Source organism: Abrus precatorius, unplaced genomic scaffold (genome assembly GCF_003935025.1).
Source record: "Abrus precatorius isolate BTA unplaced genomic scaffold, Abrus_2018 Scaffold8, whole genome shotgun sequence".
NCBI classification, from domain to species: domain Eukaryota; kingdom Viridiplantae; phylum Streptophyta; class Magnoliopsida; order Fabales; family Fabaceae; genus Abrus; species Abrus precatorius.
In genome coordinates, this window is record NW_020874428.1 from 26,657,568 (window position 1) to 26,672,406 (window position 14,839).

Below are 14,839 nucleotides of genomic sequence, written 5' to 3' on the forward strand. Positions count from 1 at the left end.
GCATGGCTATATATTTTAAAATCAATTTAATTTTTTATATAATTAATATAAGAATATAAATCCCTAGACTACAGATTTAAAGGAAAAAAACTAGACGCGATTCTAAAAAATTAAAATTATAAAATTGTGCGCAGTATGAAATGTTTAAACAAAATAACATGTCCGAATTGGAGAGCTGAATTGTGGCGGCTTCTCACGAATTAGTCCCTCTCTCGGTGCTGAATGCTTCCATGGAGTTCAGACCTCGCAATTACAGTGCCGAGCACGAATCTCACGCGCTCCCTCGCGTACGCGCCGATGCTCATCCTCTCTCTGCTCCACCTTCACCTCCATCCATCGCCCAGGTCCGGCTCACATCACGCTTTCTCTCTCAAATTTTCTTTTCGTTAACAATTGCACAACTTGATTACCGGAAAATTGCCTGCGACTATGTAGAATCGGCTTGCGTTAAACTGTTTCGGATGCACAGCGAAATAGATCCGTTTTTCTATTTCGTGAAGTTAGGCTTTCGGTTCTATCAACCTGAAATAAGAAAACGAATGAGTCAGTTAAATTAACTTCTATTGACCTTTCATCGTGTAATTAGTTCAGTAAAATCTGAGGTAATTTGGATAAAGATTCAACCAATCATAGTCATGAATTGCAGGTTTGTAGCTTATGTAGCACTTCAATAATGCACTCTAAAAGCTGTGGAAAAGGAAGGGAGATATTTGGTTAAGTAACTACGATTTAGGACTTATTAATTTGTTGAATTCTCATATTAGGTGGACGTTGTAGATTGTGGAAACACTGATTTCTTTGATCCCCTGAGAGGGACTGATAATGATGCAAAGGCTACTCCTCCCGATGATGACAACTTGAATGAAGCTGCTGATCATCAACCAACCAAGGAGTGGACCTCTTTCAGGAGATTACTAATGCAGAGGTTTCCTGTCTCTAAAATGGTTTCGATTTCTTCAGTAAGTTTTACAGTATTTTCTTTTCCTGGTTTATATAAATTTTAAAGAAGCCGTGCTACATATAAATATTGCGGTATCTAGGGATGGCTGAGGGAAAATAAGGTATACTAGGTATAATGGAAGCATGTTTTGTGATGACATTGTAGACACTTCATATTTGGATACTGCTGGCAAATTAGGTTCAATCACAATTGATTTGGACCATGTGGTACCTCCATCTGCAAGGGTTGTTCTTTCTTTCAGGGTCTTTGTTGGGGCTGACTAGGGGAAAGCCTGGACATTTTTCTGTTTGGAGACATTTAGAGCCGTCTGATGCTGTTCTATTGGTTTCATGTGATCAAAACATGTTTAATTGGCTGCATTAACAGATTAATTATCAAATAATATCTCTCAGCATGATTTTGTGATGCTTGTTATCATAAACACACACACACACTCACTTGATAACGCTGCCACTGTGAACTAGTTGTCTACCCACTGGTATGTTGGGAAATTTTCACAAACTTTGAAATGTTCTTATGAATTAGTGATTGCTATTGTGCAATGTTGGAGGAAGTACCTGTGATATTCTTAGAGGATAGGTCTTAAAAAATTAAGCATTGGTAAATAATCCCTTATATTCTAAAACCAGTTTAGATCCTTTATCTTTAACCGTTCAGTTTTTGTTATAATTATCTAATTATTTTATTTTTAAATTACAGATGCCCGATGTATTAATGAGAAGTGGAAAATGTATGCCAAATTGCCAATATCTATTACATTGTTTTTATTTTTGTTTTTTCCTTTATTTACCTTCATTTAGTTATGTGATGTCTCAATTTTCAGTGCACGATAAATCTTCAACAGAGATGCACTTGGAGGAATTGGATGATCCCCAAAAATTTGCAGATGAGGGTGTCAAGACGATCACTTGGCAGGAGTATGTTTCTCGACTACATGAGCTCAAAGATGAAATTACTCGTTCCTGGCTTGCTGAAGATCGTGTAACATCCTTAAAGTTGTCAATAAAGGTGAACTTTGATGTATTTGATGGTTTCTTATGCAATATTACAGTTTGTACAAGTGAAATCACCTTTTTGCTTTCGAAATCACCGAGAAAGAAAAACATTCTTGCTTTTCTGTAATTCCATTTAACTTGCATTAGATTTTATGTATGATACTCATCTATTTGATTCTCTTGAGGACTTTATCTAGTAGGTTGATTGATATTTCGTCCTTTTGGATTTCTTTAAAGGCTTTGATAGAAGCTAGGAGAATCTTTGATGCTGCTTTTATTGTTAATAAGGTTGTTGATAATGCTACTTGAAGGAAGAGTAAGGGGTTTGTTTCAAAATTATGTTTTGACAGGTGACATAATTGGTTTACTTGATTCATAATGAGAAAGGTTTTGGCAATATATGGAAATGACTTAGTATAGTAATTGTTATTCTTTTAGTGTGTTGTCTCTATCTTTGTTTCTGAGAACTTTAATCTTGGTCTAGAGGAGATGACAAGTGGTATTATTAAAGGTTTGACTATGGATTTTGGATATATGGAAGGTAATCATTTGCAATTTATGAATTTTCTTTAATTTTATTGAAAACAATATTTTAATTGGATACAAGGAGCTTAGAGGGAGTGGCAACCCATTTGAAATCAAACTCATTATAGTAACTTAGTTTTGGAGACGGGGAGTGCAATCATACCAATTTATTTTCATTTCTTGTCTAAGTTGTCATGATATTAGTTAATTATATGAGTTTGAAACTGATTATTGTGTTTGCAGGTTGCTAAGCTTCTGATGGATACGTCGGTATTTGAGTTTTATCCTACACTTTTTGTTCTTGTCACTGATATCATGGACATGGTTGGAGACCTGGTTTGGCAACGCATAAAGCGGAAAGCTGAGTTTACTGAAGATGGAGCTTTACGCTACAACATAGCAGGTCCTTTGTCAATTTGAATCACTCACAAAATGATGTTTACTTACATAATTTTCAGTAATGTAATTCAGTCAGGTTAAGCATATGGCTTGTCTGAGCATGCTAACAAATTTTCAATGCATAATGTAATGCTGTGTTGTTTGATTCTTGATTATTAATTATGGATATCCAGAAATTTTCCTTGGGCATTTCTAATTGATGAAAATCTGGAAGCTTAAAGCTGCCTGCCTGTTGAATCTCTTGCTTGAGTAGGTCATGGAGAATCATGAGAAAGTCAATTGTGCCTAAGGGATTTGTTATAGTTATAGCTGCAGATATTGCTAGGGTAAGACCACAATGGCAATGCTGTGGTGGTCTTGTTGGTGATGATCATATCAGTGGCAATATCATTGTGAATTTGTGATTATGTGGTAGTTTAGATTTAAATGAGAAATTGATGAAGAAATTTGAAATTTAAGAATCTGTGGTTTCTGATTGGTCTAGGTCACAAGGCAACAACTTTTCCATCGCAACTAGGCTCGTCCTCAAATACTTCTAAATATATGAAGCTTATAAATTAACAAATTTAAAACATATTTTCCTAACTTATAAGTCACATATTATTTCTTAGTTACTTTTATTTGAATCTTGTAGAAAACTTTGAAGCAAGAGATATTTGTGCTGATGCTAAAGAAACTTGCTATAACTGGTTCAAGAAAATTGGTGCTGTGCAAGAACTTCTTCCACGCATGTGAAGTCCTTTATCCTTTGCTCTGTATTTAATTTACTCTTTATATGTTTTTCCCCAGAAGTTATTTTTCTTCTCTGCTTGTGTAGGTTTGAGACTTTTTGATACCATGCTTACCCCATTTTTTCCTATTCACAGTTATGATTTCTATGAATTCAGTTTTAAAAGACTGTTTGTGCTCACAAAAATCATAGCTTATATTTTCGTAATTGTAAAGCTAAACCTAAACCCACTTCAACAAAGAAATAGTCATGCTTATTGCCACAGGCCCACAGCTACAGTACACAAAACTAATTTTTTTGGATGAAGCATAGTCTTGTTAATATAAAAAACATTCCTGGGCCTGCACCTAACTGCTTATGCTTTGAGTTAATTTGGTTCTTTCTACGCTATCAAATCCTCTTTTGATCAAGTGCTATGGCATTTGATCAATGCTCTCTTTTTCCTTGGATTAAATTATAAATTCAGCATATGGTTTAAATGGGCTAGCTGCTGGTGATTCATTCACACTTTTATAATTGTAGGGCTTTCATTGGGGGGGGGGGGGTGTGTTAGATATAAAAGCCTAGCAGGTTGCCCGTGTACCTAGCAGTCTACATTTTTTGATCATTTGGTTTCAGTTACAGATGCTGAATAGTTGTTATACAAGTTTTGATAGTAAAACAGTTGAACTGGCTACATGTAGGATATTTTTGGGCCACTAGAGATATGGGGTGCCCTACTCCAGTGTTTATTATTTATAATTCAACATGTTTTGAAACCTCTTGTATACTGTTAATACAAATAAGATTGGGTATAATGTGACAAGCAACATTTTCTGTCAACATTGCATGAAAATTTGTTACAATATAGATCTTTTTCTGGAAACTCTTAAAAGATTTTATTCTTAACATTTTAAAAGCTGTTGCATTAAAAATGATTTCTCACTGAAATTGTACTATAGTTACTTGGAGCTTGCAATATTGCCTTGCTGGCAGTTTCTGCTTGATCAACCCTTAGAAAGTCTCGAACGCTTGGTAATGATGACAAGAGGATTAGGAGATCCAGTGGCATCTGCATTTTGCCGTCTTTATATGGCTCACTGTGCTCAGAAGCTGCCTTCACATGATATAGGTATTTTTATTAATACTAGATATCAATTCTTAGGATATATAAAACATGTATACATGAAACAGATCTGTTTCCAGATAAATTTTGGTCTGACCTTTACATAATACATATGCACATTTGCCCATGTAATTCATAATGCTCTAGCACCCTTGGAAATGGTGATCCAAGACCTCAGTGCAGTCATGAATACTTAGGATTAAATACCTCGGTTTAAAGCTTTTGTATTTCTTTCATAAATTTCCAAATTTAAAAGGCATTGAGAATTTGAAAAGTTGGCTGGTAAACATGTTATTTTACTAGTTATTTCAGAGCAAACAGAATCAATGAATCTTGATTATTGCTCCATACTTTTCTGCATGAAATTTTATGCTCTATAGCAGTTCTTGGTTGCCTTTGAATGCTTAATTTCTCTGTTATCTCTTTTTATAAAATGGGATGCAAAGGTCACTGAGTTTACTCAGTCTGAGTTTAACGTATATGTTTGCCATTATATACTTCTTTCTCATGTTTATTTTCAGAAAACTCATGTCATGAATTCTGCAACTGGAACAGGTTATCTTCTCACATGTGTTAAAGACATCAGAGTTATTTTAATGCAAATCTTGTCAGCCAATGACAGAACTAGTAAAAATGTAAAACTCAACGAAAAGTTTCAAATCAGTCTGATGGAACCAACTATTGAGTATATTATGAAGTGTATATTTAATGGGTTGTCTCAGGTATGTAATGAAGTTCCTCACAACAAGTATACTGGTTTTGGACAATATTATAGATCATATTTCCATATATCTTTGTTATAAATAGTGTATATAGTGTATAATTAAATTTCCATTGGTGGGTATGTTTGCTCTTCTATTTTTAATTTTGCTTGAGCATTTCAAGGGAATGGAAATGCAGGTTGAAACTTGAAACTTAATAAAACAGTATGCACATATAATTAGCTATATGATCAGGGTTCTTCTCATTATTATAATGAAAACTCAAGTCCTGTATCTTAATTGTCAACATGAATTATTATCATTTTTATCTTTTCATTAACTGGACAGTAGAAAAAAGAAGAAAATACTAATTTTTCCTTGTTTTTTCCCCTCTGTATCCTTTGTGTTATGCTGATTTAAGTATATCTTACTGTTCTAAAGAGACAAGTGAATGAAGTTCTATCAGAGCTTGGGTTGATGAAGAATCAACAGGATTTGGGGAGTGTTTCATGTGCTTCAATTGTTCTTCATCATTTACTGAAGGAACTCCCTATTGAAGTTATTAGTTCAAACATTGTGCAGATCCTTCATCTCATTGAATTCAGCAAGGATTATTCATTTGATCAGGTATGCATGTGCAATTTCTATCATGCCTTGAATACTTATGGTGCACATTATAAAGTAATTTAACTTATTCTAGCTGCCTTCTCTGTTTTAGTTTTTCCAATTTGCAGTTTTATTGTTCTTCTTTTTGGTGATACAGCACATGAATTACAGATTGCTTGGATTCAGGCTGTATGAAAGGAAATCCCCACTTGACATTGTCAATGCTGTGTTAGATAAAGTTATTCAGGTATTTATAAATTTCTAGTCCATCTTGCATCATTTCTGAGTTACATTATTACTTCTTTCACAATTTTTTTTTATAGGCTACTTTCTTCACAATTGCATATAAATTCTGTATTCTCTTTCATGTACCTCTCATGGTAGGCAAGATGGTGCCAGGGCATACAATCTTTTATTCTGTTCAATATGTTTAGAATGCAGGGAAGAAGTATTTGTTAATAGAAGGAGGAAAGAGACTGGGAGAGCTTAGTTAGTGTGCTCTTCATGTTAGTCTTTATTTTTTATCGTTTGTTTCTACTATGAGGATATACTACTGTCCGGTCTTGCATTTATTTCGTCAATACATTTTCTCTCTAGTCGCTTTTTTTATCAGGTGTAACCAAAACAAATATAGTAGGATGTATATATTGAAGATAGGGAATTCCCTTAAACAGCAAAATGCTTAAGATGAAAGAAACAGAAAGAAAAATAACTCAAGTAGATTTTATACCCCAAAAAAGTAGATCTCTCGTCTCTAATCCTTTGCATGCTTACTGAAAATAACCCTCACTCGTTTGTAAAATAACTTGTGAAATGTAAATGCATGTATAGACTGTAGGTTGAGCCACATCATATTCTCTGTCTCTTTCTCTTCTTTCTATTCCCTGTTTGTGTGCTTGGTTAATGATTACTACATGTAGACTTAAGGTAAAGGATATTTTACTGACTGACCCTTAACATCTGTTTCCCTACTGTTGAAAACTTGTGTGTTTAGTTAGATGTTATTATATTTAGTTACAGGGTATTAAGGAAAGTCTAACAAGTTAAGGAGGGTGCTAATTAGGGGCTGATTATTGAAAGCTAAACTACTATATACACTCTTTCCCCTAGTATATTATAAATAACACTCCCTCTCATCTTTTTCATAAGACATTTTCTAAAAGGTTTTAGTGATATTTGTTATAAACTTATAAAGCACTTTATAATTTCTATAAAGCATTTATTATTATTTTTTTTTTGTATTTGCTCTTAATAAATAGAGTTAATGAAAACCTAAACTAAAACCAACAAAGGCAAATGTTGATAGTGGAGATAGGTTCAATTATATTAAATGATAGTAAAATTGTCATGTTCTAATTTTAAAAAAAAAAATAAAGAAAATCAATTAACATTAACTACTTCTATTAGTTTGTGTAATTTAGTTAAAGGTCTCTTATAAAAAGGACCAAAGAGAGTATAAACCTTGACTTATTAAATATTGACATGTTTCTGATATATAGATAAATCTCCCAGATTTAAATTTTAACAAATAACATACCAGTGACCCCGCTTATTATATCAAGAGGTTACATTTGTGTAATTGTGTCCAATCTCTGGGCAGGTCTCTGTACGTTACTGTGTATAAGTTAATGAATTCAGATTTTGATAGTAATTTTTACCTCTGTAAAAATGTGTGCTTTCTCATGTGTAGTCTAGGCTCCATTTGTAAGCATGTTTTCCACTGTCATTTTTTTCCTCCAGGTATTTTCATTTGTTCTCTAATTTGGCTGCAACTTTAGGTTATTGCTCAGTATGATAGCCTTGATGAATACCTGAAGGTTGTAGATGCTTATGCTGATCTTATCCTTCAGAATCAGATGGTAAGCTCAAGTGAGTGAATGCAATCAGACTGCTGTTGGTTCTCTGTGTATCTTATTTATTGGGTGCAGTAATTTCTCGTCCATTTTACATGGTATATATTATTTGGGCTGATATGACCTTTTCATATCTGTGACTGTTAGAATATATATGTTGGAGATTCATAATAACTAGAGTAATATTTAATATTCTCTTTTGCAATGTTTCCTCTAAATAAAATCATTTATGCCAGGATAACCTTTTGAACACCATTTTGGAAGGCATTTCAGAGCGCGCCTATAATAAAGGAGTTACAGAGGATGAAATGCTGAGCTTGCAATCTCTCTTGGTGAAGCTTCTGTCTCATTTTAAGTGTTTGGAAGATGTGTTTTCTCTGGTATGTTCCTAATAATATATTGTTGAACTTATTATGTTTCTTTTTGTGTCTTTTATCTATTATTCTCTCTTCAATTCATGGGCTATTAATTCTAGTGGTGATTTGCTTTTTGTTATTATTTTGTAGGATCAGTTTCCTGAAATCTTAGATGTACTATCTGGGAAGTCACAGGATGTTGTCTTTCTACACATCCTTAATATGGCGACAAGGTACCATTTATTACAAACATTTTGCTTTATATACTCCTTCATTAATACATCACCCTTATTGGTACTCATATGGGGTCACTTTGGTTCTCTACTTCATATATGACATATATGTTCTTTGAGAGTTTGAGAATAATAAATTTTAATTTTTCATTTGGTTCCTTGTTGAGTTTATTGATATTTGTGTACAAATTCTATCATGAACCAACTATTGTAAAATCTTAAGCTATTAGGTGAAGTCACAGGAACGACTTTATATTACATCCCTTACACAACCTCCTCATGTAAGAGGCTGTGGAGCTTGAAGCATGGATGGTGTTCAAGTGCAATTATTTTGTGTTGATATTTAATTTTTTATTGGAAGAATTGGTGACGCAAAGTTCTAATTCTAGATCACTTGATCATAGAGGCTTTGATACTCATCATGAATCAACTATACAAAAAGTTTAAGTAATTAGATGAAGGTGCCTGAATGATTTTATATTAATCTTTAACAATCCTTCACTACAGTGGTAATTTCAGAAGGGAAATTTCTTTTAGAATTGTGAAGCTGTGCTGTTAAATCGTCTCTTAATCACTTCTTTCTTACATAATTACAAGGTCCTCTGCATCTGATTTTATTTTATTTTATTTTTTTATGGAAGAAGAAAAAAAAAAAAAAACTGTAGTGGGTGAAGAATATACTTATCAATGAAATAAAACACACTTAAATTTTATACATATTCACTAGTGAATAATGGCACCTACTGAAAATGACCATTGACTTTACTTTAAAGGGACCAAGAAATCCACTATATCCCATGAAACAGGCCAAAATTTCTTGTTAAACTTTGGCATTAGAATCCATTTAAATACCCAAATAGCTACTAACATTGTACTATTCCATAAAACCTTTCATTTCTTTCCACTCCTAAATCCCCTATACTTGGACTTCAAAAGAAGCTGTGAAGTGCCTGGAAGCTAAGTAAATATAGATGATTGTTATCACACAGTGTGTAGGGACTTGGACATCCAAGTCTAGTGACTACTATCTTGGATCCAATTTTGAAAAATATCTTACATGAACTTCGATTTTCTTAAATTAGGAACTACTATAAGGCTAAGGCATCAAGTCAGTCCAGTTAACATTAGTAAGGTTATTCCTACCCAATTAAAATTGATGGCATTTTTTTTTCCCAAAAAAATCCATGGGAAATTACATCCAGATCCTGAATCAGAACTCAATCATGTTTAGATAGTTTTATTTTTCATTTTCAAATGTTTTTCTTTCTTGATATGCTTTCTGTCTGCAGCATACTGTTTATTCTGTCTTCTGTAGTGGTTGGTGAAATGCGTGTTAAGCATTCATTTCATTGCTGATGGAATATCTATTACTATTTGTTAAGCAGGAATGATCACATTAGTGACCCAACGAGCATACAGTTGCTTTTTGAGATTTCTCAGATTCTTCATAATAATATGGAGTTTATGAACATGAAAGATGATGATGGCCAAGTGGCACGCTCAATATCTCGCTTTGTGCACATGGTAACTTGTTCCTTTGGATATTATTTCCATCCATGCTAACTTTGTTTAGTTGTGGTAATGTTGTTCTTGCCATGATTATGGTTTGTTGACTCTAAGTTGCTTCTATTTACTAGGTAGATTATGGAGCTGAGATGGAACGCCATTTAGCATTTTTGGTTGATTGCCGGGGAGCTTTTAGTAGATTAAATGAGCTCAAGGTATCTTTGTTTTTCTTTCAGTTGATTTCTGATAAAGTATACTTTTAATAAAAGAATTGCAGGTAATCTGATGTTGTTCTATAACCTAAAAATGGTGCATGAAGTGTAGCAAGGAAGTACTCATCAATGAAAATAGTTGTTTTATTACTTGCATGGCCTTCCAGAAGATTTAGTGTGCTGTGTGCTGTGAGATCACCACAGAGAGAAGTCAAGCCCAAGTTGGCCCAATAATCCTATTGGCATTGCCAACTGGCCACTAAAAGTTTAGTCTTTACCTATGATATATATTGTAATTGTAAAGAGCAGCCATTAAAATTGAGAATTTAGATGGTAGGGTTATCAGAGAGAGCAGACAAATAATAAAATGTTTATAGTTGTTGCAACTTGCAAACACTTTTGTCTTAATTTTTAATTTTAACATTAGTATTTGTTAATTTTGTGCCAAAAAATTAGATGTCTAGTGCAATACATATCTCATAAGGGTAAGTTAAGCTGATTTTCAGGTTTCTACTTAGGTCAATGCTACTAAGCAATTAATCTTTTAGTGTTTGTGTTATTATTTGTCTGTAATTGTTTTCGTATTGAAATCACATTTTATTTATTTATTTGTATAAATTAATAAAATGTCATACCTCCATTATATTTTTATTAATTATTGTATAAAATTTTAGGGTGGAAGGCTAAAATTGAGCATTTGAAAAACTAGAGTGACTAAATGTGATCAATTAAAATTGGAGAGACCAAAATCACACACGTAAAAAATGCCCTTGTAATTTTAAAATAGTGGTGACATAGTAATCACGCTTCCATGCAGGAAACTCTTGTTCACTCCAGCAATTATTTAGCAATTCAAACATTGAAATGCACCAAGAAACATCTGAGTTTTGTCAAATCCTGCATCACATTTAGTGAAGTCACAATACCATCTATTTCTGCCCAGAGGCAATTTGATCTTTTTCTGGAAACTGCAGAGGTAGGTATGTCAGTTTTTACCACATCAAAGTTGCATGTAATTTTTTTCTATATTTATATAGTCATGGATTCATTTTTTGAACTTTTCAGGTTGCATTGTTCGGGGGCTTGGTTTCTCATTTGGATGGATTGATTGATTCAGCGATCAGCTGTTTGCATACCTTAAACATAATTGATGGTTAGTAGATATGTAAAACCTGTAAATTAGTCACTGAAACATTGTGGAAGTCCTTAGAACCCATAATTGAAATTAAATGCTAATCATTTGTTACTTGTGGCATGTCTATTTTCTCATCGGATGCTAATTTTCTCGGTGCCATCATCAAACAGTGGCACTTAAAAAGGTTTTGAGAACAGTTATCACATCTAAAACTTGTTCATAGTGTCCAAAGTATAAATTGTTCTACATTTTTTAGTAAGTCAATTGCATTGGATAGAAAATCTCAATAATTTGGGCATCTTTTTTTTCTTTTTTCTTCTTTTATCCCAAGTTGGTTATCTAATGATTTGAAGGCATTTATGAACTTAGTAATTCTCTTTTCAAATTCCGAAATGAACTTAGCTAACATGGAAACTGTTATATTTTACAATTAAGTCTCCAATATGATTTTGAAGTTGAACCTATATACATGCATGGTCTTTACTTCCATGACATAATGCAATGGAAAATGATCCATAGCTGAATCTTTGTGAACATTTTTTCCATTTCACTTCATTTATTGATTAACCCAGTAACAATCTAATATATACTTATAGTCAAGCAAAAATGATGTAACAGAATGTAGGTAGGTTATTGGTTAAATTAATTTTATAATTGAATGATCAATATATGAACTGAAATTGATAAAGGCATTCAGCGGTAAATCATGTTATCATTTGGCTCATAAAGTTATATTAACTGAAATGCAAAAGTTTTAGGTGAGCTCAACTTTTGGCATTTTCCCTATTGCAATAACCCAAGGCTGTTAATGCTTAAATATTAAAGAAAATATGATCTATCAAAGCTAACTTCTTCCTGAATATAAGTACCCTAGCAATAGTTCTTAGAAACAACTACTATAAAATTGAATGCGACAATATGTTAAAGACACCCAATATTTTTTTTTCCCAAGAGGGGATTTTATTGAGCGTCATTCTCTTCGGTCTTTTGGCTGCTTATATATATCATTATGTTTTTGTTTCCATTCTAAAAGAATATTTTTTATAGTATTCTTAGATTCTAAATACAATTGACTGGTGATTTGCTTGATTTTGTAGGCTTTCGAACTACAACTGATGTTGAAGGACTAGTTTCTTCTATTAGAAAGTTATGTGGCTTCTTAATTATGGTTCCAGGTTGTTAAATATTATTTCATTTTTTTCATGTTAATTCACTTAAAAACATCAAAATCTCTTTTTGGGATACCTTCACTATTAAAATCTGTAATAGAAACATTTATATACTAGGTCCTTGTATATGTGTATTTACTTTGATTTTCTTTGACTTTATGAAGGTAATTTTAGTCTCACAGCCACCTATTTCCCAAAAAACTTATTTATATTGATCAGCTCCCAATCTTGGTAAGAATACTTACCTCGTTATTTTAATCTCTCTTTCCCGTTTCTGAGTCTTTTTTGATGATTGAAAGCCTTTGCAGGTTTGAACCAAAAATGAGGACACGGATTTTTTCTTCTATCATATTATTATTGACAACTTTATCACAAAAGAGTCTGCCATATCATGCAAATAAACTGGTACAGCTGTCATCTCTGTATTTTATCTTTGATTAAAAGGAACTTCTTCCAAATTGGACAAAACAAAATGTTGAAGTTAGTTAGACAGTATTTAGAAAAGATCTTCTTAATGTTTTGCATCCAAAGTAATGGACGTGTTTTGGTGTTCAATGGTCATAGCTCTAGTAATGACCTTCTCCTTTAGTGAATCCTTCTTTTGTTCCCTGTCACTTCTCTGTCATCCTTTCCATGCCTCCTATCTTATCAACAAAGTTCAGTAATGTCTTTGTGAGCTCATGCATTGACCTGCCAAGGCCTTTCTTTTCCTTTAGGCACAAATTGCAGGAGCATAGCGGTGGGGAGGTGAGACTATTTTATTATGATAATCTATATTTGACCATCAATGTCACTAATAATCTGGAGAAGCCATAAGCCCATAAGCCCATAATCCTCATTCCACTATAGTGTCCGTCTGAGATGTTAGTTCTGATAAGCAGTGTCTAACCAAGATTTTTCTCGAGTGTTTCACCTGTTTTTTCAAACTTGCACTGGTTAATGGTTTACGGTTTTGTAAATCAGTGTTCCTGGCTATTGGCGGTTTATGATTTATGTATCTAAAATCCAAAAGCAATATGTTTTTTTTTTCCTTTCCAGATTCCAGGCAATGACATGTTATATTATGGGGATTCATCTTACTACCAAGAACTCGTTTCTTTGTCTAGGCTTGTTCTTGAGAACTTGCTTGGTGCCGTTCAACAAGAACCTTCCCAGGTATCATCATTTTGGCCTAACAAATATCGTTGATTTATTTGACCAATTATGATAATACTGATTAATATGCTAAAATGAAGGCTGCACGAGGAATTATGGCACTTGAAGCTTGCAATTGTATTGCATCATCTTTCATGGTAAGCTGCTCTATAACTGTTTGAACTCAATTCTCATCACCATTGATGTGGGCAAAAATTGTGAAGGAAGAAAGAGAATTCAAAATTCAAATTATCATTTATAAATTCTCGACAAACATTGCAAACTACTTCCAATTTTGAAGTACTAACCTGACATGGGTAGTTAAATCAACAGGTAGTTGCTCTTTTCTCAGGCATCTCCCTGAGTTTAATCCCATTCAGGGTAACCGTTTAATAGTTATTTGACTAAAAACCTAATTATCAGGTGAAAATATTCTTTGTTGGCTAATAGAAATTTATGTATAACACTGTTCCCTATACGCAATCATATAGTTTGCAGCATTTTTCGAAAGTCATCATACTGTGTTCGTAATCACAAATTGTAAATGTTTTAGCTGCTTGGAACTGGCAGAGTTGTGTGTTTCTGAATCATAAGCAGATTCTACTTGTGTCTTCTAATCACGGTTTCTTTCTTGGTTGTTGGCAGGTAAGCAATGAATTATCGTATGTTTGCCGTACTCTGATCGAAACTGCTAGATCGTGTTTGAGTGCCCAAGACAGATACCTCCAGTCAACCATTCAACTTCTAAACAAGCAATCGCCAACTTCTGCGAAGGCCATGGTGTCTACTTCTGTATGATTGGGGTTCGTCTAGGTTGATAGATCACTTGTGACATCTATTGTAACCTTATTTTCTTCCTCTTTTTATTTTCATTTTATCTGTTCTTTCTCCGTTTGGGTTAAAGGAGCCACTACATCCGTCGTCATACTTTTTGTATTTCCATTCCTTTTCATTACTTTTCTCTTTCTTTTCAGTGGAGGGGGTTTTATTTGTATTAAATTTATTATTTACTTTAAAAATTTTAGTTTAGGCTAACGCCAATTTGCTTATTGTAAACCAATTGTCATGATGGTTTTGTGTTAAGAGTTATTAATTTGTACTACTTGGTCTAATACGAGCAACAAGTTGGATTCAAAAGGTTAGAGTTATTTGACCCTTAAAAATGACAACTTAAATTCAACCCTGTGCGGGTAGCAGATTTGTGTAAGTTCACTTGCAT

At 33.3% G+C, this 14,839-nt stretch overlaps 1 protein-coding gene across 9 annotated transcripts; it reads left to right on the plus strand.

Annotated features, from left to right (window-relative positions):
• The first annotated feature begins 146 nt into the window (after positions 1-146).
• On the plus strand, positions 147-14,796 carry LOC113846075 (UPF0505 protein). Of its 9 annotated transcripts, none has more exons than XM_027473931.1 (23): positions 147-344; positions 765-959; positions 1,661-1,691; positions 1,785-1,969; positions 2,725-2,884; positions 3,515-3,611; positions 4,552-4,721; positions 5,271-5,437; positions 5,858-6,043; positions 6,180-6,269; positions 7,801-7,881; positions 8,112-8,255; positions 8,382-8,464; positions 9,850-9,988; positions 10,102-10,185; positions 11,000-11,158; positions 11,248-11,335; positions 12,415-12,492; positions 12,651-12,717; positions 12,795-12,891; positions 13,525-13,641; positions 13,722-13,778; positions 14,266-14,796. In XM_027473931.1, exons 1-23 carry the CDS (start codon positions 231-233, stop codon positions 14,416-14,418), a joined length of 2,742 nt encoding a protein of 913 aa, XP_027329732.1. In that variant the 5' UTR covers positions 147-230; the 3' UTR covers positions 14,419-14,796. The 9 variants fall into 9 exon arrangements, 8 of the variants coding, with proteins under 8 accessions (XP_027329732.1, XP_027329737.1, XP_027329731.1 ...); XM_027473936.1 differs by having other exon boundaries at positions 211-344; positions 7,801-7,891; positions 8,140-8,207; positions 9,847-9,988; positions 14,266-14,596; XM_027473930.1 differs by having other exon boundaries at positions 211-344; positions 9,847-9,988; positions 14,266-14,596.
• The last annotated feature ends 43 nt before the right edge of the window (positions 14,797-14,839 follow it).

Bases quoted from the DNA above. Each gene is read 5' to 3' on its own strand.
- LOC113846075 (XM_027473930.1), top strand. From the start codon at position 231: ATGGAGTTCAGACCTCGCAATTACAGTGCCGAGCACGAATCTCACGCG. The intron at 6,044-6,179 runs GTATGCATGTGC...TTGGTGATACAG, and splicing joins AGGATTATTCATTTGATCAG to CACATGAATTACAGATTGCT. The intron at 12,493-12,650 runs GTTGTTAAATAT...GACTTTATGAAG, and splicing joins CTTCTTAATTATGGTTCCAG to GTAATTTTAGTCTCACAGCC.